Raw genomic sequence first — 26,858 nt, forward strand, 5'->3', positions numbered from 1 at the left:
GTCTCTTCCTCCCTCTGTATCGTCCACTAAAGATGTTTGGGTCTTTTACTCTGTTTATATTGTGGAGGTTGTAAGAGTGTGTTTTCGGGTCTGAGTGATAGAATTGTTGTAGTTTCCACAATAGACATAATAGCTCTGCTGTAAACCTACTTAGCTGCTTTGCTGCATACTGTCTACGTAGGCAGCTGCCTTCTAAGGGAACGGAAATGGAACCTGATAAGTGGCTGATTTTGGATGCAATACAAAGTCAGCAGCTTTTCATGCCTCACACATAGCACTTGACGCAAAACTGATTCCAGAACAGTTTGATTTTAGTATCTTTCTAAGCTCAGGGCTTTAATAAACATTATTAAGCAATGCTTTAATAATACTTTAATGAGCATAAATCCATAGGTCACACATATATGTTTGGGACAATCAATTTTTTTTAAATTGATTTATTTTCATTTTAGTTTGTTTTAGTAATTGTGTTATGTGATATTTGTCATTTTATTAGTTTTTGTTTGTATAGATTTCCAATTAACTATAATTTCTTTAAAAAAATTGATTAAAATATATATAATTTCAGTTTTAGTTTTAGTAATTGTAGTACTTAAATTTCAGTTAATTACCAAGGCACCCTTTCTAATATTAATTAATTTAAATTATTGTTACATTAAAAAATGGTTTTCATCTAACCTTTATATATTTTATTTTATTTCGTCTTTAATTCAAATACCATTTACTTTTTGTTTGTTAGTTTAATTCAATTAATTTTTGTTATAGATTTCCATTTAGCTATATTTGATAAAATTATTAAAAAATATTTAATTTCAGTTTCAGCTTTAGTAATTTTAATACCTAAACTTATTTTATTTCAGTTAATTCCCAAGGCAACATTTCTAATATTAATTAATTTAAATTACTGTTATATAAAAAAATCATTTTTAATCTAATATTTATATATTTTTATTTCAGCTTTAATGCAATTTACAATTCATTTTTATTATTATTTCATTTAAAACATTTTACAGTTTTAGTACTTAAAATAATTTTATTTCAGGTTATTACCAAGGCAACATTTTTAATATTAATTAACTTTTTTACATTTTTATTTTTTATTTAATTTATTTATTTTTGTATTTTTTACCAATAACAACACTGGTCACAGATTTTGGAACAGAATGGGTATTTTACCGTTTCCCAAACTTGTTTTTAAAGTTTAACAAGTTTTTAGACTACAATTTGAAATTATTCACCCATTTACTCTTTCTACAATGCAATAATTTATTAATAAAAATGTATTAATATTAATAAAATGTACTGCATGCTTTTGCACCTTTGTATTTTTTCTGATACACTCTGTGCTACTTACTGTATGTTTCTTGCCCTAAAAACAGTCAAAACTTTCTGATTCTTTTTTTTTTTTTTTAATTGTATTATTATTATTAATGGATTTTATTTGTAAATGACTTCTCTCATAATTGGCTAGCTTTTCTGATGCAGTTCACTATTTTTAATACATAATAGTCTTTTTTAAATTCCCAAACTGTGCAAGAGAACTCATGTTTTCTATTTTCTGGCCACACTTTATTTTAAGGTCCAATTTTCACTATTAACAAATCATTAACTACGGCTTTTGCCTCAAATAAACTTCTAATTTGCTGCTCATTAATAGTAAGGTACTTGTTAAGTTTATGTATTAGGTAAGATTAGGGGTGTAGAATATGGTCATGCAGAATATGTGCTTCAAAGGTACTAATTAGCAGCCAATATGTTAATAATAGGCATGCTAATACGAAACTAGTTAATATGGAGAATTGGTCTCTATACTGAAGTGTTACAGATTTTCCCAAAAATACCCTAAGCCCCACCCGCAGTGAAGTGCAGATACAGTGGGTACGGAAAGTATTCAGACCCCCTTAAATTTTTCACTCTTTGTTATATTGCAGCCATTTGCGTAAATCATTTAAGTTCATTTTTTTCCTCATTAATGTACACACAGCACCGCATATTGACAGAAAAAACACAGAATTGTTGACATTTTTGCAGATTTATTAAAAAAGAAAAACTGAAATATCACATGGTCCTAAGTATTCAGACCCTTTGCTCAGTATTTAGTAGAAGCACCTTTTGATCTAATACAGCCATGAGTCTTTTTGGGAAAGATGCAACAAGTTTTTCACACCTGGATTTGGGGATCCTCTGCCATTCCTTCTTGCAGATCCTCTCCAGTTCTGTCAGGTTGGATGGTAAACGTTGGTGGACAGCCATTTTTAGGTCTCTCCAGAGATGCTCAATTGGGTTTAAGTCAGGGCTCTGGCTGGGCCTTTCAAGAACAGTCACAGAGTTGTTGTGAAGCCTCTCCTTCGTTATTTTAGCTGTGTGCTTAGGGTCATTGTCTTGTTGGAAGGTAAACCTTCGGCCCAGTCTGAGGTCCTGAGCACTCTGGAGAAGGTTTTCATCCAGGATATCCCTGTACTTGGCCGCATTCATCTTTCCCTCGATTGCAACCAGTCGTCCTGTCCCTGCAGCTGAAAAACACCCCCACAGCATGATGCTGCCACCACCATGCTTCACTGTTGGGACTGTATTGGACAGGTGATGAGCAGTGCCTGGTTTTCTCCACACATACTACTTAGAATTAAGGCCAAAAAGTTCTATCTTGGTCTCATCAGACCAGAGAATCTTATTTCTCACCATCTTGGAGTCCTTCAGGTGTTTTTTAGCAAACTACATGTGGGCTTTCATGTGTCTTGCACTGAGGAGAGCCTTCTGTCGGGCCACTCTGCCATAAATCCCCATAAAACCTGGTGGAGGGCTGCAGTGATGGTTGACTTTCTACAACTTTCTCCCATCTCCCGACTGCATCTCTGGAGCTCAGCCACAGTGATCTTTGGGTTCTTCTTTACCTCTCTCACCAAGGCTCTTCTGCCCCAATAGCTCAGTTTGGCCGGACGGCCAGCTCTAGGAAGGGTTCTGGTCGTCCCAAACGTCTTCCATTTAAGGATTATGGAGGCCACTGTGCTCTTAGGAACCTTAAGTGCAGCAGAAATGTTTTTGTAACCTTGGCCAGATCTGTGCCTTGCCACAATTCTGTCTCTGAGCTCTTCAGGCAGTTCCTTTGACCTCATGATTCTCATTTGCTCTGACATGCACTGTGAGCTGTAAGGCCTTATATAGACAGGTGTGTGGCTTTTCCTAATCAAGTCCAATCAGTATAATCAAACACAGCTGGACTCAAATGAAGGTGTAGAACCATCTCAAAGATGATCAGAAGAAATGGACAGCACCTGAGTTAAATATGTGAGTGTCACAGCAAAGGGTCTGAATACTTAGGACCATGTGATATTTCAGTTTTTCTTTTTTAATAAATCTGCACAAATGTCAACAATTCTGTGTTTTTCTGTCAATATGGGGTGCTGTGTGTACATTAATGAGGAAAAAAAATGAACTTAAATGATTTTAGCAAATGGCTGCAATATAACAAAGAGTGAAAAATTTGAGGGGGTCTGAATACTTTCCGTACCCACTGTATATAAGAGTGTATTGTGTTCAGGATCTTCATGATAGTGTTGTTTAAGAATTTGGACTTATGACATAAAGTCTGAAGAATGGATTTCAAAGGAACCTACTGAAATCACAATCCTTTTCTGTTATCGTTGTGCATTTGAGTGTGTCATTTAAATCCATTGCTCCAGGGCAACTCATGCAGTTAGCCTGAACTGTTCTATAAAAAAGTGTCCGTTAAATAACAAGTAACTACAAAAAATGAAGTATGCCGCAGTTACACGTGGGAGAGAAAGTCTTATATCTTGCTTTAGGAAGGGTTTTAAAGACCCCACAGAATATAAAATTGGACTTTTGTGGCTTTTAGCCCATGCCTTTTAGCTTTGATGCCATCTGTATGCTTGCGTAGCCTACGCCTAGAAGTTGACAAAATTAACTTTGAACCGTTATCTGGATTTATTCTTACCTCGCATTGAGTGTCAAGTCTGAGGCAATTTATCTCCCATATTAAACTCCATTGCGCCTCAGCCCTGAAGGTCTCCAATATGTGTGTGTGCATGAGTGAGAGTGTTTATAGTGGTATTCGTATCACATTATTCGTGTGTATTTACTCTTCCTCCATTTACGATGTGCTTTTACACCAGAATGCTTTTATTTGAATGCGTCTAATTTGACGTGGCCCTGAGTCAAGCTGCCTATGAGTCACTCCTGCAGCTAGACAGTAAACTGGATTAATTCATGTTTGTCAGTGTGCTTCATAGCAGCAGTATCCTGAGCCTCTGTAATCCACATTTAGCGGACTGCATGAGGACACATACACTGCCGTTCAAAAGTTTGGGGTCAGTTTTTAATACTTTAAGCAGCCACTACTACAGTATCCACTGTCACATGATCCTTCATTCTAATATGATTATCTGTTGCTCAAGAAACAGTTCTTCTTATTATTAATGTTGTAAACAGTTGTGCTGCTTAACATTTCTCTGGAAATGTCGATACATTGAGTGAGTAAATGAGTGAGTTAATGGGATAGTTCACCCAAAAATGAAAATGACCCCATGATTTACTCACACTCAAGCATCCTAGATGTATATGACTGTCTTCTTTCAGACCAATGGAATTAAAAATTAAAAAATGTCCTGGCTCTTCCAAGTTTTATAGTGGCAGTGAATGGCTGTTGAGATTGTGAAATCCAATAAAGTGCATCCATCCATCATAAGGGGGTTATTAAAGGCCTCCTGAAGCAAAGTGATTCATTTGTATGAGAAAAATGTCCATATTTAAAACTTTATTAACTGTAATCTCTAATGTGGAGTATACTTTATGATAGACACAGGAAATGTTTAAATAAAACTCCAACTGTATTCATCTGAAAGAAGAAAGTCATACACCTAGCATGGCTTGAGGGTGAGTAAATCATGGTATTTTTCATTTTTGGGTGAAGTATTCCTTTAATTAGCAACTAAAGTCAAATGAGTGAATGGGTGCATTAAAGGAGTCATATGATGTTGCTAAAAATACATTATTTTGTGTATTTGGTGTAATGAGTCTGCATGGTTTAAGGTTAAAAAATCACATTATTTTCCACATACTGTACATTATTGTTGCGCCTCTCTGCCCCACCTTTCTGAAACACTATGATTTTTACAAAGCTCATTGATCTGAAAAGCATGGTGTGCTCTGATTAGCCAGCTATCTTCTCCAAAATGAACTGCATTTTTGAGGGAATAAACATGCTCGAAAACTCATGAAACTTTGCGCACATGCCAAAAGTGGTGAAAATTTGATCTGGTATGGGTTCCAGAAGTGGGTGTGGCAAAACGGCTCAATAGCGCCACCCATAAGATTTCAACAAAGTGCCCCTTGAGCTCTGTTTCACATACATGTATGAAGTTCGGAAGACTCATGTAACCCACCAATACCTACAGAAAAGTCCCGTGTTACGAAGTCCGAAACCCAACAGGAAGTGTGTTATTTTGAATTTTCTGTGCCGTTTTTGCCATTCTCAGGTGCTGTATTTAAACAAACTCCTTCTAGAGATTTAAACAGATCAACACCAGATTTGGTCAGTGTAATCTAAATCCCTTTGTGACATTAAATTGCAAGTATCTTGAGTTTTCATTAAAGGGCGTGTCCGTGGGAGCCTGACAAACTTCGATATTACGCCATGAGGGAGGAAATTATAATTTAGGCATACGATATCCGATCTACAGCAAAATGTATATGTTTGATAAGAGTCCTGTCCTGAACACATGCCAGTCCCCATATTCCAGTTATAGTCATAGCGCCACCTGCTGACAACAGGAATTGACATGTTTTATTCTCTATATCTCCTCATAGAGACTTAATGGCATCCACATTGTATTTGGTCAGTCAGGACTTTGCAGTGTTAAATTGCGAAGATCTTGAGTTCTTGTTAAAGGGCGTGTCCGTGACGGCCTGACAAAGCTAAGTTTAAACTAACTTAGTTTAAGTTTAAACTAACTTAAAAATGCAAAGTCTGATCTGCACCAAACTTCACGTGTTTGATAAAAGTGCTGGCCTGAAGTAAATCCAAATGTCAATATTCAGTTATAGTCATAGTGCCACAAGCTGGCAGCAGGACGTTTGACACATATAAATGACTTTGACATATTCCTTCTATATTTACCACTTTTAATCCATATTGCTCACTGTTCAATGTTTTTCTGAAGCTAGCAGGGTGGCGGTGAGCCTGGGTGCGAGGGTCCTTTCTATGCTTTAGTTACTGATTTTAATGACTTATACTGTCTTTTTATGCATTGTGTTGCATCGGTTTGCATTGTGTAAACATAAAACCATTTATAGAAACGACAAACAAGCACTATACACTGCTCAAAACTCGCATTTTAAAAGTCGGTAGCAAATTCTTTGAATATGAAAATGTACTTACAGACTGTGAGTCAGAAGTGCCAGACTGTCAATGCAAAGTTGGAATTGCTAACCTTTGTGCACAGCGGCATTATAGGCTACTCTCTCAGGTTCAGGAAACAATCCTCCGTAAAATGCACTGCACACATTTCAATATTTGCGCTGTACTGTTCTGGAGCAATGTTGTAAATATAACTTAACTACTGATTTCTAGTTGGGAGCTCATTTGGAAGGCCAAACAAAGTAGTTTTGCTTTCACAACGAAACACACGGTCTCCACAACAGGGCAGCAGCAACAACAATACTACAGCAAGAATAAAAGTTACACCTTCTTTCTTTGCGTATACACTTGGGTGGTGTTACGCAAAGATTCCCACACAGTGACGTAGATTTGTGGGGGCGTGTTTGAATGAGCCGTTTTAGGAAGCTGAGTCTTAACTTTCACATAGAATATCTCTTTGCATTTGAGACTTTAATCTTTGCAACTTTACAGATCTTATATATGCACAAACAGCTTAGAACACAGACAAAGGAAAACATGAAATTGCATCATATGAGTATAGTAAGTAATCTAAATAAGTAAGTGATTGACTGTAAATAAGGCAACAAAATGTATAAGTGAATGAAAAAGTAAATGAATGAATAAATAAATGAGTAAACGATTACATGAATCCACAAATGAGCATGACTCTTAAATCGCCTGCTGTTGTTTATAACTTTAAAAGCTCGCAACTGTTGTTTACTCACTTGGCATGACTCTGAGTAACAGACCTCATGACCCAATTACCCAAGTTTAACCACACGACTCTAAACAGCTCGGAGATATTGAGAGATCTTCAGATCTCAGATCACACTCTAACCTTCACGGATATACAGCTGTAATGAGTTTGACTAGAGGACTGTTTGAATATGTGTGCTTGCTGAAGGTAGATCTGTGGTTTCACTCAGTCATATTGAGAGCCCTCAGAGACTCACCTCTTTAATTTGGTCCGCTGTGGCTGGATGAGTTTGACACTTTTAATTAATTAATGCCGTTACACGTCACTTAGCATGCACGTTAAGAGGTCAGATATGAAAGCGCTGCTCATGCTGTATAAGTTTCACATATTTTGTGTGCAAAGCTGGTTCACTCAATACTACTAAAGGGCCTTTTAAAAAATGTTATATTCATATCATATCAGCTATTATACATTAATATATTTATGTATTAGTGACCTGAGGTAAAATCACATCTTATCAGTAATGAAGTTCTGAAATCAGATGCAGCGTTAAACCATATTTTGGAACTCAGACAAAGACCATTAAACATGACTAGACATGCTGTGACAAAAATAACTAGCTGATAGACACTGCTAACTGTTCTTTCACCAAAATGTTCTCTAAAGACAACTAACCAGTACACACTCAGACACATGAGACTTGAAATCAAGTCCATGCCAATCCAGAACCATGGAGTCTATAGTAGATTTAACAGATTTAAGATACAAAACCTACATGCTGTTTAGACCAATATTTGATGAACTGTAGAGTATTTACCTTGAAAAACCGAAAAATAATTATTCCATCCTCATTGAAAGCAAACATGTTGCATGAAATGACAAAATCAGAGCAGGATTTTGGATCAATAAGACTAAAAAATAACTAAAATTTGTGCAAGAGGATTTTTAGATAGACACTAATCATATTTCTTTTTCGAAGGAGCTGCCAAGGACATCATAAAGAAACGAAAGAGATTTTTTTTCCTAACCAGCTGTGACTGTCAGCATCATCCTTTGTATGTTCCTTATGGTTTCGTGGTTTTATTAACAATTTTTATGAATGGTTTTACAAACAATGTGAATTAGACTGATTGTGCAGGAGGGTTTTGACCTTTCTGAAACTAAAATTAAAATAAATAAAGTTTTTCTTTTTACCACAGAAAGCTACAGAGAACCATGAGAACTATTTATAATGAAAAATGCAAGCCAACAGAATGTCTCATTTTGCGCAGTGTTCAGTTGGCATTTGCAGCTGGTTAGGACACAGGTAATTACTGACATTTTGGCCTCGTTCATGAAAAGCAAGCAGAATGGATTTCAGTGTGTCGTTTATAAAACTGTAGAACTTTGTTCTGATTTTGTGTTTCTACCAAAAAAAAAATGCAGTAGTTTCCGAGCTATTTGAATGAAGCTCATTGTACAAAATGGTTGCAAAACCCAAAACTAAACTAGAAAGACATGCTTTTTTATACTAGGCACTCAAGTTGAAACTAAACCGAAAGGACCGAAACTTCTAGGTGAAGATGTTTCAAGTTTTTCTGATCGAGCAATTTGCCATTCACTGACAGTGTTCAAAGGTGATCTGTGAAGTTCTTTTGGGTCGTACTTCTTAATTAACCGCCGTTCCTCCTGCATTCTTGGCATGATCAAAAGATCTCTGCCGGCAGAACAGGAAGATACGTTCGATTAAAATGAGCCCTGAAAGTATATTAATAGCTAAGTCTGTTAGCACTCTCAAGGGACATGCTGAGATCCAGCTCTTATGAATTCATCCAGACACCAGAAGACTGCAAAAATAAGTCTCTGACTTTTAGACTTATTTTCCTCACCCTTGCCTGCTGCGGCCTGGAAGAATAAACTGGATTGACTCTAAGTGTGTGAATTACCTGACAAAAGCGAGTGGCATCTCTGCTATTTTGTCTGTTGAGGATAAGTGGAAAAATTGCTGGGAATTACACCTAGGGAGTGGACATCCCTCTCTTTCTCACTTGGCCTCTTTTTACCTCGCTTTCTTGTTCATTAAGGTGATTGACACTGGAGCTGGAGAGGGTCAATAGGTGCTGGTGTGCAAAGGAGAAAGGAAAGAGATCTCTTTGCAATTTCTGTTTTGTCCGCTTTCTCTCTCTTTATCTCTGTCTTACGTGCTTCTTTCACAGCACAATCGCAGCATCGTTCTCCTTCTCAATACTTCAGTCAATCGAACAGAAAGCTGTAAATCATGAGTGCTATAAAAATTAAATGCGTTGTAGCTGTGTGTTTTCAAAGAATGTTCCAGGTGAAGTGAAGAGTGTATTAGTGTAATCCCACAAGATATTGTAGCCTAGTGGTAAAATATCTGGGTTTGTAATTAAAATCACTACCGTTTAAATATTTATTTGGGGTCGATAAGATTTTAAATGTTTTTGAAAGTCTCTCATGCTAAGGCTGCATTTATAATATCAAAAAATACATTCAGAAGTGGTAAAACAGTAAAACTATCTGAATTTAGAATAGAATTTTTTTTTTTTTTTTTTATATATATATTTCAAAATGTATTTATACCTATGATGGCAGAGCTGATTTTTTTTTTTTAATTCTGACCTCAGGCTTTTGGTAGTGTAGGATCAAATTTGGAGTTGGTACATTAAGGGATAATTCACCCAAAAATGAAAATGACCCCATGATTTACTCATCCCCAAGCCATCCTAGGTGTATATGAATTCTTTTAGACGAATACAATCGGAGTTATATTAATAAATGTCCTTGCTCTTCCAAGCTTTATAATGGCAGTAAATGACTGTTGAGATTTTGAAGTCCTGTAAAGTGCATTCAACCATTATAAAGTATACTCCACTTTATTCTCAAAATATTTTGACTTTATTCTCGTAGAATTTCGACTTTATTCTCATAATATTTCGACTTTATTCTTGTAGTATTTTGACTTTATTCTCGTAATATTTCGACTTTATCTCATATTATTTCAACTTTATTCTTGAAATATTTCGACTTTATTCTCGTAGTGTTTCGAGTTTATTTTAATATTTCGACTTTATTCTCGTAGTATTTCGACTTTATTCTCGTAATATTTTGACTTTATTCTCATAATTTCGACTTTTGTAGTGTTTCGACTTTATGCTCGTAATATTTTGACTTTATTCTCATAATTTTAGACTTTATTCTCCTAGTATTTCGAGTTTAATATTCTGTTTCGATTTTTATTTATTCTCGTAGTAGTATTTAAATTTTATTTTATTCTATTTCGACTTTATTCTTGTAGTATTTTGACTTTATTCTCATAATATTTTGACTTTATCTCATATTATTCTCAACTTTATTCTCATAATTTCGACTTTATTCTTGTAGTATTTTGACTTTATTCTCGTAATATTTAGACTTTAGTCTCCTAGTATTTCGAGTTTAATATTCTGATTTTATTCTCCGAGTATTTCAATTTTATTTTAATATTTCGACTTTATTCTCGTAGTATTTTGACTTTATTCTCATAATATTTTGACTTTATCTCATATTATTCCAACTTTGTTCTTGAAATATTTCGACTTTATTCTCGTAGTATTTTGACTTTATTCTCGTAATATTTCGACTTTATTCTCCTAGTATTTCGAGTTTATTTTAATATTCTGATTTTATTCTCCAAGTATTTCAATTTTATTTTAATATTCTCGACTTTATTCTCGTAGTATTTTGATTCTCGTAGTATTTCTTTATTCTCATAATATTTTGACTTTATCTCATATTTTCGATTTCAACTTTGTTCTTGAAATTTCGATTTTTATTCTCCAAGTATTTCATTTTCGTAGTATTTTGAGTTTATTTTAATATTTTGACTTTATTCTCGTAGTATTTCGACTTTATTCTTGTAATATTTTGACTTTATTCTTATAATTTCGATTTTATTCACGTAAAATTTTGACTTTATTCTCGTAATATTTTGACTTTATTCTCAGTGTTTTGACTTTATTCTCGTAATATTTCGACTTTATTCACGTAAAATTTTGACTTTATTCTCGTAATATTTTGACTTTATTCTCGTAGTGTTTCGAGTTTATTTTAATATTTCGACTTTATTCTTGTAGTATTTTGACTTTATTCTCGTAATTTCAACTTTATTCTCATAATAGTTCAACTTTATTTTTGTAGTATTTCAACTTTATTCTCATAATATTTCGACTTTATTCTCATAGTATTTTGACTGTATTCTCGTAATTTCAACTTTATTCTCATAATATTTCAACTTTATTTATGTAGTATTTCAACTTTATTCTCGTAATATTTCAACTTTATTCTCGTAATATTTCAACTTTATTCTCATACTATTCCGACTTTATTCTCATAGTATTTCGGCTTTATTCTCATAATTTTGACTTTTCTCTCGAAATATTACGAGTTTAATCTCATAATCTTAGATTTTTTTATTATTTAATGTGCCACTAAAATGCCTTCTTAATAAAGGCCTTATGAAGTGAATCAATGCGTTTTTATGAGAGAAATATCTATATTTTAAACTTTATAAACTGTAATTTCTAAGATAACCGTTGTACACACACTCACAATAGAGTGGCGTTCCAGTGAATGACGTAGGACATAGGCGTAGCGTAATCTCAACAGCCATTCACCTCCATTATAAAGCTTGGAAGAGCCAGAACATTTTTAATGTAACTCCAACTATATTCATTTGAAAGAAGTCATATACCTAGGATGTCTTGTGGGTGAATAAATCATGGGGTAATCATTTGTGAGATTGAAAACAGAAACATAGTTCACCCCACAAAAAATGAATATTGTGTCATCATTTACTCACCCTCATGTTGTTTCAAACCCAGTATGACTTTATCTTCTGCTGAACACAGAAGAAGATATCTAAAGAATATTGAGGTCAAAACAACATTAAACTTTCATTGTATGGACAAAAACAGGAATAAACATAACTTGTTAATGTGTTCCAAGAAGAAAGTCAGGTTTGGAATCACATGAGAATAAGAACATTTTCAACCTTTTTGGATGAACCATCCATTTAAGTGCAGTCTAAATCATAAACAGCAACTACAATCAGACATTGATGTTTTAACCCTTCCATTCCTTCCATTCCCACCCTTGCTGCTCGACATTCATTTAGATATTCATGAAGTGAAGTTTGAGGGCTTTGACTCCAACGAATGAAGGAGGGAGGAATGGAAGGTGACATGGAAAGAGGAAGAGAGAGACTGCTGGGGTTCATCTGTTTATTTCATGGTGTCTTATCATCTCCTGTCCAATTACAGATCCAGAGATTAAGAGTGACAGATGATCAGAATAACATGCGCCTCCAATCCAAATATTAAATGTAGTCATATGCATGTGTGTGGCTTCTGCTCATCCATGAACACGGGGTTGTTTTTGAATTATCCATTCCCCTCTCTCCCTTTCTCTGTCTCTCTTGCATGAATCTGATGCTGCTGGGGTTCCTCTGTCAGTTCCTGATGATGTAAATCTTTCATGACTTGTCTCTCATTCTCACTTCCTCCCTCACGCTCATCCTGTTCTTTTCCTTTCATCCGCTGTTTCTCGTGTCCTTTCTTCTCTCCCCGCTCTCCTCTGCTCTTCATTTGCCCTGGCACATCAGCTTCCTCCCTGAAACTTCATCACTCACTTTGTGCTTTGCCCTTGTTCGTGTTTGTAAAGTTTTCAGGAGAAAATGGGTGTGAGAAGAAGCGAGAGGAAAACCACGGATGAGATTTCTTTAATATCTCGGTTGTTCCTCCTGTGCATTAATGAGAGCAAACTTTTGCTTAAAGCCGAGTTAAATTTTTCACACTATTTCGTTGCCCGAGACCAAATTTGCAGGTTGTAAAAGATTTATTTCGTCGTAAGGCAAAATCTGTTGTTTTGGATCACATAATTGGCTGATAAATTGCCTTTGCGATGATTCTTAGCTGGCAATGTCACAGATTTTGGTTCACATTCCTCCTACGACACCCGTCTAATGAATAACCAATTGGAGCACAGAAATTGATCGTGTGTGTGTAATCACAAACACAATGTGCACATTTTTGTATGCACTGAATACCTGAATGACTTCATTCACTCGACAAAATTGCGCAGTGTGAGAACAGCACACTGCTGGGAATGTATTCCATTAAACAAAACCAATTTCCATCCTAAAAAGTTTATCAGAGGTGATTTTGAACACTTTTTTTTTTGTAGTATTTGTTTCTGTGACCAAACCAATAAATATACGTGTGAATGGTCTGAATAATTTCCAAGAAATTTGTTTGTTTGTTGCAAAGAAATGTTTTGTTCCACAGAAATGAAAAATCTGTCATCTTATATTCAAATCTGTGTCATTTCAAACCCGTTCCACAGACTACACTCTGTGAAAAATCTGTAAAAATAAAGGTTAATGTACCGTGTTGATGCAAACTAATTTTCCGTATTTTTCACAGCTGTTTGAATCGTGTTGTGTTTTAGGGTTGAAGGAACTGTCCGTAAACTTAATGGAAAATATAATGGTATTTTTCTGTCAAGAAAACATTTTCTAGGGATTTTGAGATACTATTAGTTTTTATTTATTTATTTTTGTAGTATTTATAGTATTTTATAATACAGAAATATATGCACTGGAATAAATGTGGCGTAGAATTGTAGTAATTGTTAGTACATTTTTACAATTACAAAAGGCAACACATAGTATTAAAGGGAACCCTGGGAATTAAGACTTGTATGCCTTAATATAACATAAATGATGTCTCTTACTGAAATACGTAGTAGAAAACCACATAATTTTATACATATTTTGGATTATTGGGGTGCCATTTTTTTTAATGGGGAAAAATTGGTTTATGCCTACACTAATCCATCGCCACCTGTAAGTTCTTTCAGTAGCTGTGGACATCGTATCAGTATTTTACGTTTCTAGTTATGTTCTGGTAAGAATAGCAACAGGTAGCACCAGTAGCTTACTGAGTGCAACCATTTCATGTCATCGAAATAATGGTGCCCCCATAGTCCAAAATATGTATAAAACAATGTGGATTTTTTTAAATAGCGTAAATCTTTAATGGGTTTTTTAATACATATTTCAGTAAGAGACATAATTTATGTTATATTGAGCCATACAAGTCTTAATACCTGGGGTTTCCTTTAAACATGATTTTTTTTTTTTTTTTTTTTTAGTTTTTATTTCAGTTTTAGTTAAACTAAATGAAAATGAGAAATGTTGCCTGAGCAAAATAAATAAAAGTTTTAGTTTCACATAGCTGTAATAACCCTGCCTCAGATGTGCTAAAAGAATCATTAAAGAACCAGAATCATTAATTGCAATCAGAACCAAAACCAGAATCATTCAGTTCCCTTCCTAATTACTGTTGTGTCCTTGAGCAAGAGACTTGTTTTATTTCAGAGGACAGGATTGGAAAACCCATATCGTGTTGAAGCATGTGTGCTACCACTAGGCTAGAGTTTACTGTTAAGATATTTTTACACAAAACTAGATTAAAAATGCATGTAACAAAGTCATGTGACAACACTGTAGCACAGTTTGGAATATTTATTATTCCATATATGATTATTTATATATATTATATATATGATTATTTATACATATTATATATATGACATTAAGCCTTGAGTAAAAAAGTTACATGTCCGGGGGGAAAAAAACACTTTTTTTAAATTGATTGACATTAAATTGATTACTAGGAAATTTATGGTTGTGAGTTCAGTTATACGGTTGTCACGCCCGTAAATAACCGTACTGTGTGTGAACGTAACCGTATTACGGATTCAAATACAGGACTGACAACCGTATTATGCTGCTGTGTGAATGTGTTTTTCTTAGTAATGAGTAATCAAACGAATTACTGTTTCCCTCGTTACAATGCTGTTACTGTTACTGGCAATAACAAGTAGCGTTACTATAATTTATTTTAATATTATTATCATTTTATTTTTCAGTTCATCTAACTGGATGTACAGCCTACCTGTATTTGACAAACCGTAAACTCTAGTATGAAGGCACATGACTAGCCGTCGCTTTTGTCTCACACACGCGCAAAGAAAGATACAGAGCAAGAGAGCCTTATATACCATGCAGAATTGACACGCTACATGTAAACAATATTCTTTGGTGTATTTTCCTGTCAAAATAACAGAACTCCTTCGGAATTCTTCAGCTTTTAAAAACTGCCAGTTTCTCCGGTAGTAGGCAGAACCAATACGCAAACGACAATCTCATTGGCTGGCGCTCACCTATTATAGCCCCTGTTTTAATTTCAGCAAGTCAGTTCGAGCAAACGCAGATAACGTGATTAATATTCATGAACCCAGCAGCTCATTAATCCTTAGGACATTTTATATTATTAGTAGTAGTAGAATTCATAGTAGTTTTGTTATCTTTTAAGTCGTATTTTTATTTTTTTCCCTTTTTTTTAATAGAAACACTAAATTCCAAACAATATCTTAAGCACCACCAGCAGTCCTAAGTTCAGTCAATATGACAAATATGCATTCATACTTTATTCCAAAGTTCAAATTACTAAAGTTTAATGCTAAGTTATCATAATGTCATATTATAATGCTTGACTGACTGATGCTAAGTGTACGGGGGCATCCAAGTTATTTGACATATTTTTTAAAAAGTAACACAATAGTTACCTTCCCTGGTAATTAGTTACTATTATAATGATGTAACTCAGTTACTAACTCAGTTACTATTTGTGAGAAGTAACTAGTAACTGTAACTAATTACTTTTTTAAAGTAACATCCTCAACACTGGTCACAAATGTGCAGGACTTTTTCCCTATGTTGATGTGTACATAGGGAGAAATCTGGAATCAGACTGTTATTATAAAAAAATTAGTGGGTGGATTTTTACCAGTATAGGCTGGTTGTTTTCACACACTGCAGCCATACAACTGTGTTAAAACATCTTATAAAAGTGATTTTTGCATAATAGGTTCCCTTTATTAATTTTTCTCTAACAGTCTTTGAACATCAAAAAATTATTTTTCGTTTTATTTCAGTTTTAGTTATATTTGTACATCAAGTTAAACTAAATGAAAATGAGAAATGTTGCCTGAGTAAAATAAATGTAAGGGGTTTTTTTTGGTTTTAGTTTCAGCTATAATAACCCTGCCTCCGATGTGCTAAAAGAATCATTAAAAAACCAGAATCGTTAATTGCAATCAGAACCAAAACCAGAATCATTCAATTCCCTTCCTAATTACTGTTGTGTCCTTGAGCGAGAGACTTGTTTTATTCTAGAGGACAGGATTGAAAAACCCATACTGTGTCTAAGCATGTGTGCCACCACTAGGCCAGAGTTTACCTTTAAGATTTTTTTACACAAAAGTAGATTAAAAATGCATGTAATGAAGTCATGTGACAACAATGTAGCACAGTTTGGAATGTTTATTATTTCATAATGTGTACTGTTTCACTTGCTGTTTCCTGAGTTTTGGCAATGTCAGGCGTTTTGGCAGTGTGACTGCTCCTGCGACACCCGTCTAATGTAAAGCCAATTAAAGCACAGCAGTTGCTGAAGTTGTCGTGTGAGACAGAGCAACAGAGACAGTGAGAGGGTGAAACGTGCACTTAAATCCAAATAGTAGCTTGCATATAGACTTGCAGGATGAAGGGCTAATGATAAAGATACTTTCTGAGGAATAAGCTGGGGAAAGTTACGCATTACAATTTTGCATTACTCCCTGAAAAAGTAACTAATCACTTTACTTTTTATGGTAAGTAATGTGTTATGCTACGTTTGCGTTACTTTTTAAATCTGGGCAGGGCTTGCTTTGTTTTTAATATAAAACAATTCTAATGTAAAAGCCCTTTTACACCAAAAGTGAAATGAATTCACCTCAGACTGAAAGAAAAGTACATTTATGCAGGAGATTACTCTTCAGCTATAAAAAAAAAAAGAAGCACAAATGTTAGTTTATCTAAGTAATTATTGCTTATTAGTTGGCTGAATTGCATCATCGAAGATCAGCAGCAAAGACACTGGTTAATCAAATGGGATTAAATACATAAAGGATATTAGTTTTATTTAACATATTTAATTATTGCAGGGTTGCGTCATATTCTGAGTTTTTATTCATTTTGAGGAATACTGAATTTGTTTTTTGTGAATGAGATGAATTAATGCATGTTCACATTTAGTCTAGAATACAGTAACATCATGTTTGCTCACAATTTCCCGATAGGAGACTTGTCAATCAATAAATGGTGAAATAAGTAACCGGCGTTACTTATTTGAAAAAGTAACTGTGTTACTTTACTAGTTACTTGAAAAAAGTAATATTATTACTTAACTCACGTTACTTGTAATGCGTTACCCCCAACACTGGGAATAAGTCTCTCTTATGGTATATTGTATATATGAACTGTGTATACACTCTACCTGCTGTCAGTACTATTTAGTTCTATTTTTATGAATATTTTTATTCAAAAAGGATGCATTAAATTGACAAAAGTGACAGTAATGACTTTTATATTGTTACTATTTTAAGTAAGTGCTGTTCTTCTGAACTTGAAAAAATCCTGACAAAATACATCACAAATTTAACAGAAATATTAAGCAGCACAACTGTTCTCAACAGTGATAATAAAAATAATGTTTCTTCAGCACCAAATCAGCATATCAGAATGATTTCTGAAGGATCATGTGACACTGAAGACCGGAGTAATGTTGCTGAAAACTGCTGAGGTTTATCATCACAGGAATAAATTACATAAATCTTACAGAAACCAAACTTCTGAACAAGCGTATATGTAGAGTCAGGCATCGTAGGTGCGGTAGTCCACCAGGACTCAATTTAAAGACAAAAATCTTTAGAACAACGTTTTTTGGTATCTGAGATAGTATAAAATACAACTCATTCTCTGTGTGATGCTGATTCAAATGCATTCCTTAGTTTATCTGTGTGTGTGTGTTTACTCTCATTTGTACAGTCTGCACCTCATTTTGTCGGTTTAAGTGAAAATAGGAAGCCAGTAAGTGTGGTTTTTCCATTAAGGGCAGGTCAAGGGTCGGCAAATTCCCATAATTACATGTCGCAGGATGATAAAATCATGGCAGGTGTGACAGAGGGGCCAAGAACAGCTTTTTGGGGGGGGGCTTAAAGTTTGAGGATATATGAGGTATTTTGGTGAGAGGATTGATTTTTTCTGATTTCTTTTTTTTTTTCTTTTTCTGCTCTCTGTGACCCGATGAGCAGTAAACAAGAGGAATCGTGGTTCCCTTGGTAAGACACTCTAATGAACTCTAAAAGCTTGTAATCTTCACTCTCTCTCGTTCTCTTCCCTTCTTCTCCTGTCTCCTTGCTCTGATGACATCAGATGATCATCTGCTTTGAGAGTTTGAATTATGAAGTGAACATTCGTCCTCTTGGCATTTCCCTTTCTGATTGCCCAGTAGATGAGACACGGGCTATGTTCAGATTCATGGGCTGCGGGAAGCATTTTAAACAGGTTAGATGGAGAACAGTGACGAGAAGTAATAATAGGTCTTAGTTTTAGGAGAAACGTAAGCCAGTGCAAGTACTAAAACTCACTAAAAAAACAAACAAACAGAGCACAACAGAATAAGATCACAAAAATATACATTTTGCTAAAATATTTTTTGTTAGACATTAAAACGATAGTTCACACAAAAATGAAAATTCTGTCATTAAGTAGTACAGGTTTTGAATTCTACATGTAACACAAGTAATTGCAATTTTATAAGAGGAGTAACTGTAACAGAACATTTGTAATGGAGCATAAATGTAGTACAATTACTATCTTCAGTTTAGTGAATTAATTCATTTTAAATGTTTTCATAGACTTCAATTTGCATATTGTTTAAATGACATCATTGGGCAAGATATGGAGTAACATTTTTGTGAATAATGAATTCAATTTGGATAGATTGTTTTTTTTTTTTAAACAAGTAATGTTTGAATTTTTTTTTTTTTACAAAATCAATCGATTAATCAAATTAATTATCAACAAATTAATTATCAAAGTAATCATTAGTTGCAGTCCTACAGTTAATAAGTAATATATGAAATCAAGTAATTGCCACAAAATCCATGTATTTTTAAGATGCTTTCATATCCTAAATTAGAAATGATCCAGAAGTTTTGTTTTGTTTTCAATTGTTTATTTTATTTTACTTTATTTTATTTCATTTTATTTATTTTTTTTATGACAACCAAGAGTTACGATTAAATAATTTTTGGAAAATAAAATTAGCTTACTGATATTATGAGTACAGTGTAGCATATATTCATTTTATTTATAATGTGCTCTTTTCACTTATTTGTACTAGTAGTAGTAGTATGTAGTGTTCAGTGTATGCCCAGTTTGCAATATGCATTTTTTTTCGTTCCAAACATAACTCTACTGTTGTTTATATTTTGTATAGTGGCTCTCTTAATTTTAATTTTTGTTTTTTAAGTAACGTTTGGATTTTTTATCTAATTAATTGATTAATCCAATAAATAATCAGCTAATAAATGAATTAGCAAAATAGTTGTTAGTTGCAGGCCTACACTTAATATGAAATCAAGTAATTGTCACAAAATCCATGTATATTTAAAATACTTTGATTTCCTTAATGGCAAATCCAGAAGTTTTTATTTTATTTTTTTATTTTATTATTATTTTATATTTTTTATGACAATGAAGACTTGAGATTTAAAAAATATATATATATATATATATATTTTTTTTTTTTAATGAAATTAACATACTGATATTATGAGTACAGTGTAGCATACTATCATCAGAAATGTTTATCATTTTATAATGTGGTCTTTTCACATGATTTTGTAGTAGTAGTATGTAGTATTCCATGTATACCCAGTTTCCAGTATGCATGCATATCTTTCTAAACATAACCATCTTTTAACATATCTTTTATGTAGAGTGGATTTCTTCATTTTTCTCCAATTATTTTGCATTCATTACATTATATATGCATGCATATTAGTTCTACAAAATAACCCACGTACCCAAGTTCTTGTCTGATCATTTGAAATGATTCTGGGGGCCTTACAATGAGAAATCCTAAAGCTCAACCCACACACACAGCATGAGATATAGTTTCACGCTGATTAATATGCGCACACATTGACCAATCACAGCTGAGAGTCGTGAGAAAAAATAATTTCCTTGCTCCCTCTTTCTTGTCTGCTCTCACCCATGCTGTCTTCCTCTATGTGTGTGTGTGTGTGTGTGTGTGTGTAATCTCTCTTGTACTGTGTGTTTAGATGGATTTGTTAGAGGCTTAAGATAATGGATTCTCCTCAGAGACAAATTTAATATCTCCACATGTCGTAATCTCACTCACTACTCATGTAGACAGACACTGGATTAAGATTATTACATCCGATCTCACCGAATGACCCCTATCCTCGTGTGTGGACTCTTCGTGTTCCTGTAGCTGGGCTCCACGGCGTTTAACGGGCATCTCGACATGCTCAAGGCAGCTAATCTCTGCGGCTGATGAAAAGCAAGCCGTGGAAGACAACGCCGTGTCAACACCATGTCAAACACCGTTCTGACTTGAGTGCATGAGGCTGTATAAGCGGCTGACAGCAACATTACCTCAGAAGCGCGACACACTGTCTTTTCCCCTTAGTGCAAATCCTCCTTTTCATTTTGTGGCGTTCTTCGGGCTACTGTACTTCTGAGCTCACTCTGAAAAATAACACGCAGCTATAATCAGCATTTCCCGAAGCACAATATGAGAATAGATAGACTCCCACAATTATTCTGTCAGCAGAGGTGAGGGATGTGAGCTGGAGTGGGATTCTTTATTTCTGTCGGATCATATTTAATGTGTTTATGTTAATTGTTTGCCGTTCAGCGTGATATTGCAATTCGCACAGCCTGATTTAGACACGTACAGTTGTTTGTTGGTTCCGGAACAATGTTCCTATTGATCGATCACTGCCATTTCAACCCCTAAAACCAGAGAGCACTGGCTGGTTGAAGTTTTTTTTCTCATATGCATGCATATTAGCTTATATTAATAACTAGATAGATAATGACAGATTGATGACATTGATGTTGGCTTGACAAAGCATTGTCTGAAAGTGCAAAATAACCTTGAAAATCTGATTTAGCATGTTGCAAGCAAGTTGTCACTGTGTTTTAGCAAGCATTTGAACATGTTTATCACATTGCTAGCATGTTTTAGTAAGTTGCTAGCATGGTTTAATCTTTTGCTAGCATCGTTTATCATGCTACTAGCATTTTAACATGTTTTAGCACCTTTAGCATGTTTCTACCATGTTTTAACATGTTGCTAGCCTGATTTAGCATTTTGGTAGTACATTTTAACAAAACATTTTATATTTAACATTGTGCTAGCATGTTTTATCGTGCAGCTAACATTTTAACATGTTCCTAGCATGTATTAGCACATTTCTAGCCTGATTTATCATGTTTCTAGCATTCAGCAAGTTGCTAGTATGTTTTAACAAAGCATTTTAGCACGGTTCTAGCATGTTTCTAACATGATTTAACACATTGCTACGTTTTAACATGTTCGCTTTTTTAACAAAACATTTTAACATTTTAACACATTGCTAACATGATTTTACAATTGTTGCCATGTTTTAGTAAGTTGCTAGCGTGTTTTAGCTTACTGCTAGTATGATTTAACATGTTTCAAACATGTTTTAGCAAGCTGTCAGTATGTTTTAGCAAGCATTTTAACATGTTTTATCACATTGCTAGCATGTTTTAATTCATACCATGGTTTAACCTTTTGCCAGCATATTAGCACATTTAGCATGTTTCTACCATGTTTTAACATGTTGCTAGCCTGATTTAGCATGTTGCTAGTACATTTTAACAAAACATTTTACATTTACCATTTTGTTAGCATGTTTTATCATGCAGCTAACATTTTAACATGTTCCTAACATGAATTAGCACATTTTTAGCATGATTTATCATGTTTCTAGCATTCAGTAAGTTGCTAGTATGTTTTAACAAAGCATTTTAGCACGGTTCTAGCATGTTTCTAACATGATTTACACATTGCTACGTTTCAACATGTTGTTAGCATGTTTTAACAAAATATTTTAACATTTTAACACATTGCTAACATGATTTAACAATTGTTGCCATGTTTTAGTAAGTTGCTAGTGTGTTTTAGCTTGCTGCTAGTATGATTTAACATGTTTCAAACATGTTTTAGCAAGCATTTTAAAATGTTTTATCACATTGCTAGCATGTTTTAGTAAGTTCCTAGCATGGTTTAACCTTTTGTCAGCATATTAGCACATTTAGCATGATTCCACTGTTTTAACATGTTGCTAGCCTGATTTAGCATGTTTCTAGCAGGTTTCAGCAGGTTGCTAGTATGTTTTAACAAAACATTTTACATTTAACATTTTGTTAGCATGCTATATCATGCACCTAACATTTTAACATGTTCCTAACATGTATTAGCACATTTTTAGCACAACATTTAACATGTTTCTACTATGTTTTAACATGTTTCTAGCCTGATTTATCATGTTTCTAGCATTCAGCAAGTTGCTAGTATGTTTTAACAAAGCATTTTAGCACAGTTCTAGCATGTTTCTAACATAATTTGCACATTGCTACATTTCAACATGTTGTTAGCATGTTTTAAAATATTTTAACATTGTAACACATTGCTTACGTGATTTAACAATTGTTGCCATTTTTTAGTAAGTTGCTAGCATGTATATATATTAGCACATTTTTAGCATGATGTAGCATGTTTCTACCATGTTTAACATGTTTCTAGCCTGATTTATCATGTATTTAACAATTGTTGCCATGTTTTAGTAAGTTGCTAACGTGTTATTTCTTACTGCTAGTATGATTTAGCATGTTGCAAACATGTTTTAGCAAGCTGTCAGTATGTTTTAGCAAACATTTTAACATGTTTTATCACATTGCTAGCATGTTTTAATAAGTTGCTAGCATGGTTTAACCTTTTGCTAGCATGTTTTATCATGCTACTAACATTTTAACATGTTGCTACATGTTTTAGCACATTTAGCATGTTTCGACCATATATTAACATGTTGCTAGCCTGATTTAGCATGTTGATAGCAAGTTACAGCAGGTTACTAGTATGTTTTAACAATTTTTTTTGCATTTAACATTTTGTTAGCATGTTTTATCATGCAGCTAACATTTTGACATGTTGCTAACATGTATTAGCACATTTGTAGCATGATTTAGCATGTTTCTACTATGTTTCAACATGTTTCTAGTCTGATTTATCATGTTTCTAACATTCAGCAAGTTGCTATGTTTAAACAAAGCATTTTAGCACAGTTCTAGCATGTTTCTAACATGATTTAACCCATTGCTACATGTCTTAGTAAGTTGCTAACATGTTTTAGCTTACTGCTAGTATAATTTAGCATGTTCCAAGCAAGTTTTAGCAAGTTGCCAGTGTATTTTAGCAAGCATTTTTTATCACATTGATAGCATGTTTTAGTAAGTTACTAGCATGGTTTAACCTTTTGCTAGCATGCTGTATCGTTCTACTAACATTTTAACATGTTGCTAACATGTATAAGCACATTTAGCGTGTTTTGACCATATTTTAACATGTTGCTAGCCTGATTTAGCATGTTAACATTTTGTTAGCATGTTTTATCATGCAGCTCACATTTTAATATGTTCCTAACATGTATTTGCACATTTTTAACATGATTTAGCATGTTTATACTATGTTTTAACATGTTTCTAACCTGATTTATCATGTTTCTAGCATTCAGCAAGTTTCTAGTATGTTTTAACAAAGCATTTTAACACATTACTGGTATGTTTTAGCATGATTTAAAACATTGCTAACATGTTTTACTAACATTTTAACATTTTTACTAACCAAATAGCCGTCATTTTACCATGTCTTTCTCATTGCCAGGATGTTTTCCCTTACGAAAATTAACCATGGTTTAGTAAAAAAAAAGGTTTATTATAGTAAAACCAAATTTATGGATTCATTTAAATAGTTATTTATTAAAATAAATAAAGAAAAATAAATAAATGAATGCAATCTTTTTGAAGCCTGTGATGCCTAAATAAATTCTGTGGCATTTAAAAGCAGATTTAAGTGTTTTATTTTTATTTATTTAGACAAAATACAATTTTAATGTCACTCATTTATCAAACATCAACCATAACATGAAAAGAATTGGTTGAAAGAATTGTTGTTGTTCTGGAACAGCATAGGATGTGTAAATCATGCTAAGTATTTATATTCTGCATACATCAGTAGTTCAAATCTGGAAACTGTTTAGCACCAGATGCATCCAAGTTTGCTTAGTGTAGTTGGTACTAGAGACAAATTTAAAATGTGCCAGTCTATGCAAATCAGGTTTCATGCTGGGTAATAAGATCCAAACCTAAGGTGCCACTGTTTAACACATACTGGCTACATTTAGAGTCAACACACAACTACTATTCTCAAATAGTGCTTCGTTTTTAGACTTTCAGAAATAACACTACTATATATCTTGTTCCTCTTCTTATTGACTTTTCCTGTCCAATTCTGTTCGCTCGCTCCATTCTTCTGTATTTCATTTTCACTCGCCGTTTTCTGCTAGGATTTTTGTGCTTTGTTTGTCATCTTTTTGAATGATGAGATACAGCGCGATGAATGCATAAATTACATACATTCCTACTGAGATTACAAAAGTTCGAGCATCTATCACTTCTGCGTTGGGAGAATGTGAGAATGCATTACACCTTTCCAGTCACTGATCAAAGATCAGATCAAAGCTTGTGTGTGTGTTTGCATCTGTGTGCCAGTTTATCTATCATGGAAGGCTGGTTTTCATCTGAGGTTCTCGCCATTCTCTCTGATTCTTAAAGGAGTCATTTTCATAAAAGGAAATTCTGTCATTATTTACCCGTTCTGCCTTTTATTTTATGGCATTTAAAGAGCATAATATAACAAATGGAGTTTTCAAACATTTAAAAGGATACAAAAGTACACTGTAAAAAAAAAAAAAAAAATAGAAGTTGTAAATACTATTCTAAATTTTACTTAATACAGTGTGTTACTTGGAGTTTCTTTGTAATTGTTTGTAAAAATTTACTGGCAATTTCTAAGTGAAAATGGTTTCTACACCATTTTTTCCTTAGTGTACCATTAAACTATCATGAAAGTGTAATGGTAATAGTTATACTAGTAATTACAACTCTTTGACTCATATGTTATATTCCAAGTATTGTGAGTGAAAAACAGATCAAAAAGACCAAAATGTTGTTGTTCATACTTCATAAATAATTTTCTCCTCCATTTAGTTGTTAATGCAAGAATCAGTGCAACCGAATCACTGAATCAATGTTTTGAATTCAAGAACTGATTTGTGCATGAATTCAGCCTAGTTTGGTGAACTGGACAAACACTGTAAAAAGCAATTGTTTGAGTCCACTTAAAACAATTTGTTACCTGGCCGCCTTAAAATTTTAAGTTCAGTCAACTTAATAAAAAGTTTAGTCAACTTGAAATGTTAAGTTGTCACTAAGTGACAACTTAGATATTTGAGTTGATGCAACTTAAAATTTGAAGTCAGCTGGGTAACAAGTCTAGTTTTTAAGTTTAGCAAACCAAATGATTTGTTTAGTCAACTCAAATATTGTCACTTAGGTACAGCAAAACATTTCAAGTTGACTCAACTTGTTTGCGTTGCCTGAAAATTTAAGTCAGCAGGATATTAAGTTGACTCAACAAATTGTGTTTTTTGTTTATTTGTTTGTTTGTTTACAGTGAACTAATTCAGTGAAAAGATCTGACTCAAAAGAATGAATGATTCATTCATGAATCAGACTTCACTGGTTCTATTATATACAATTATGGTTCAACCACGATTGAGCATGTTTTAGCATCTGTTAATGAAACATTTCACTGCTGGAAAAACAGCTAAAACCAGCCTAAGGTGGTTGGCTGGTCTTAGCTGGTTTAAGCTGGAAGTAGCTGGTTTTGGTTTATCTCCTAGCCTGGCTAGCCTTGTCGAGCTGGTTTTAGCTGGTTGTTCCAGCTGGTCTCCTAGCCTGACGAGCTAAGGAAGTGTCCAGAACCCCACTAAAACCAGCCTTCTGACCAGCTATGACCAGCTAAGGCCAGGCTGAATGACCAGCTAAAAACCAGTCAACCAACTTAGCAGGGTTTAACATTTTAGCACATTACTAGAATGTTTCTAGCATGTTTTAGCAAGTTGCCAGTATGTTTTAGCAAGCTTTTTAACATGTTTTATCACAATGCCAGCATGTTTTAGTAAGTCGCTACCATGATTTACCATGTTGCTAGCACGGTTTAGCATTTTGCTATTTTTGCTTTTATCATGCTATTACCATTTTAACATTTTCCTAACATGTATTAGCAAATTTTTAGAATGATTTTGAATGTTTCAACATGTTGCTAGCTTGATTTATATTTTTGTAGAAACCACTTTTTTTTTCAGGAATCTCTGATAAATATAGAAAGTTTGAAAGGCATTTGTTTGAAATAAAAATCTTTTGTACACTGTAAAAATTTTCTCCAGTTTCAACTTAAAAACTTAAGTTCAGCAGCTGCCTTAATATTTCAAGTTAAATCAACTTAAAAGTACCAGTCATTTCAACTCACTACAGTAAAATAAGTTTAAATGACTTGTACTTTTTAGTTGATTTAACTTATGAGTTGAAATAACATATAATTTTTTTTTTTATTTTAAGGCAGCTGCTAAACGTAAGTTTTTAAGATGAAACTGGTA

At 33.8% G+C, this 26,858-nt stretch overlaps 1 protein-coding gene across 1 annotated transcript in view; it reads left to right on the top strand.

Moving 5' to 3' along the window:
- sdk1b (sidekick cell adhesion molecule 1b) overlaps positions 1-26,858 on the top strand; it is a 259,703-nt gene that overhangs the window by 116,424 nt on the left and 116,421 nt on the right. Inside the window, exon 7 of the mRNA XM_051116461.1 lies at positions 18,330-18,356. Coding sequence (XP_050972418.1) covers positions 18,330-18,356 — 27 coding nt within the window. The remainder of the gene's footprint in view (positions 1-18,329; positions 18,357-26,858) is intronic.

This window comes from Labeo rohita, chromosome 1 (assembly GCF_022985175.1).
Source record: "Labeo rohita strain BAU-BD-2019 chromosome 1, IGBB_LRoh.1.0, whole genome shotgun sequence".
NCBI classification, from domain to species: domain Eukaryota; kingdom Metazoa; phylum Chordata; class Actinopteri; order Cypriniformes; family Cyprinidae; genus Labeo; species Labeo rohita.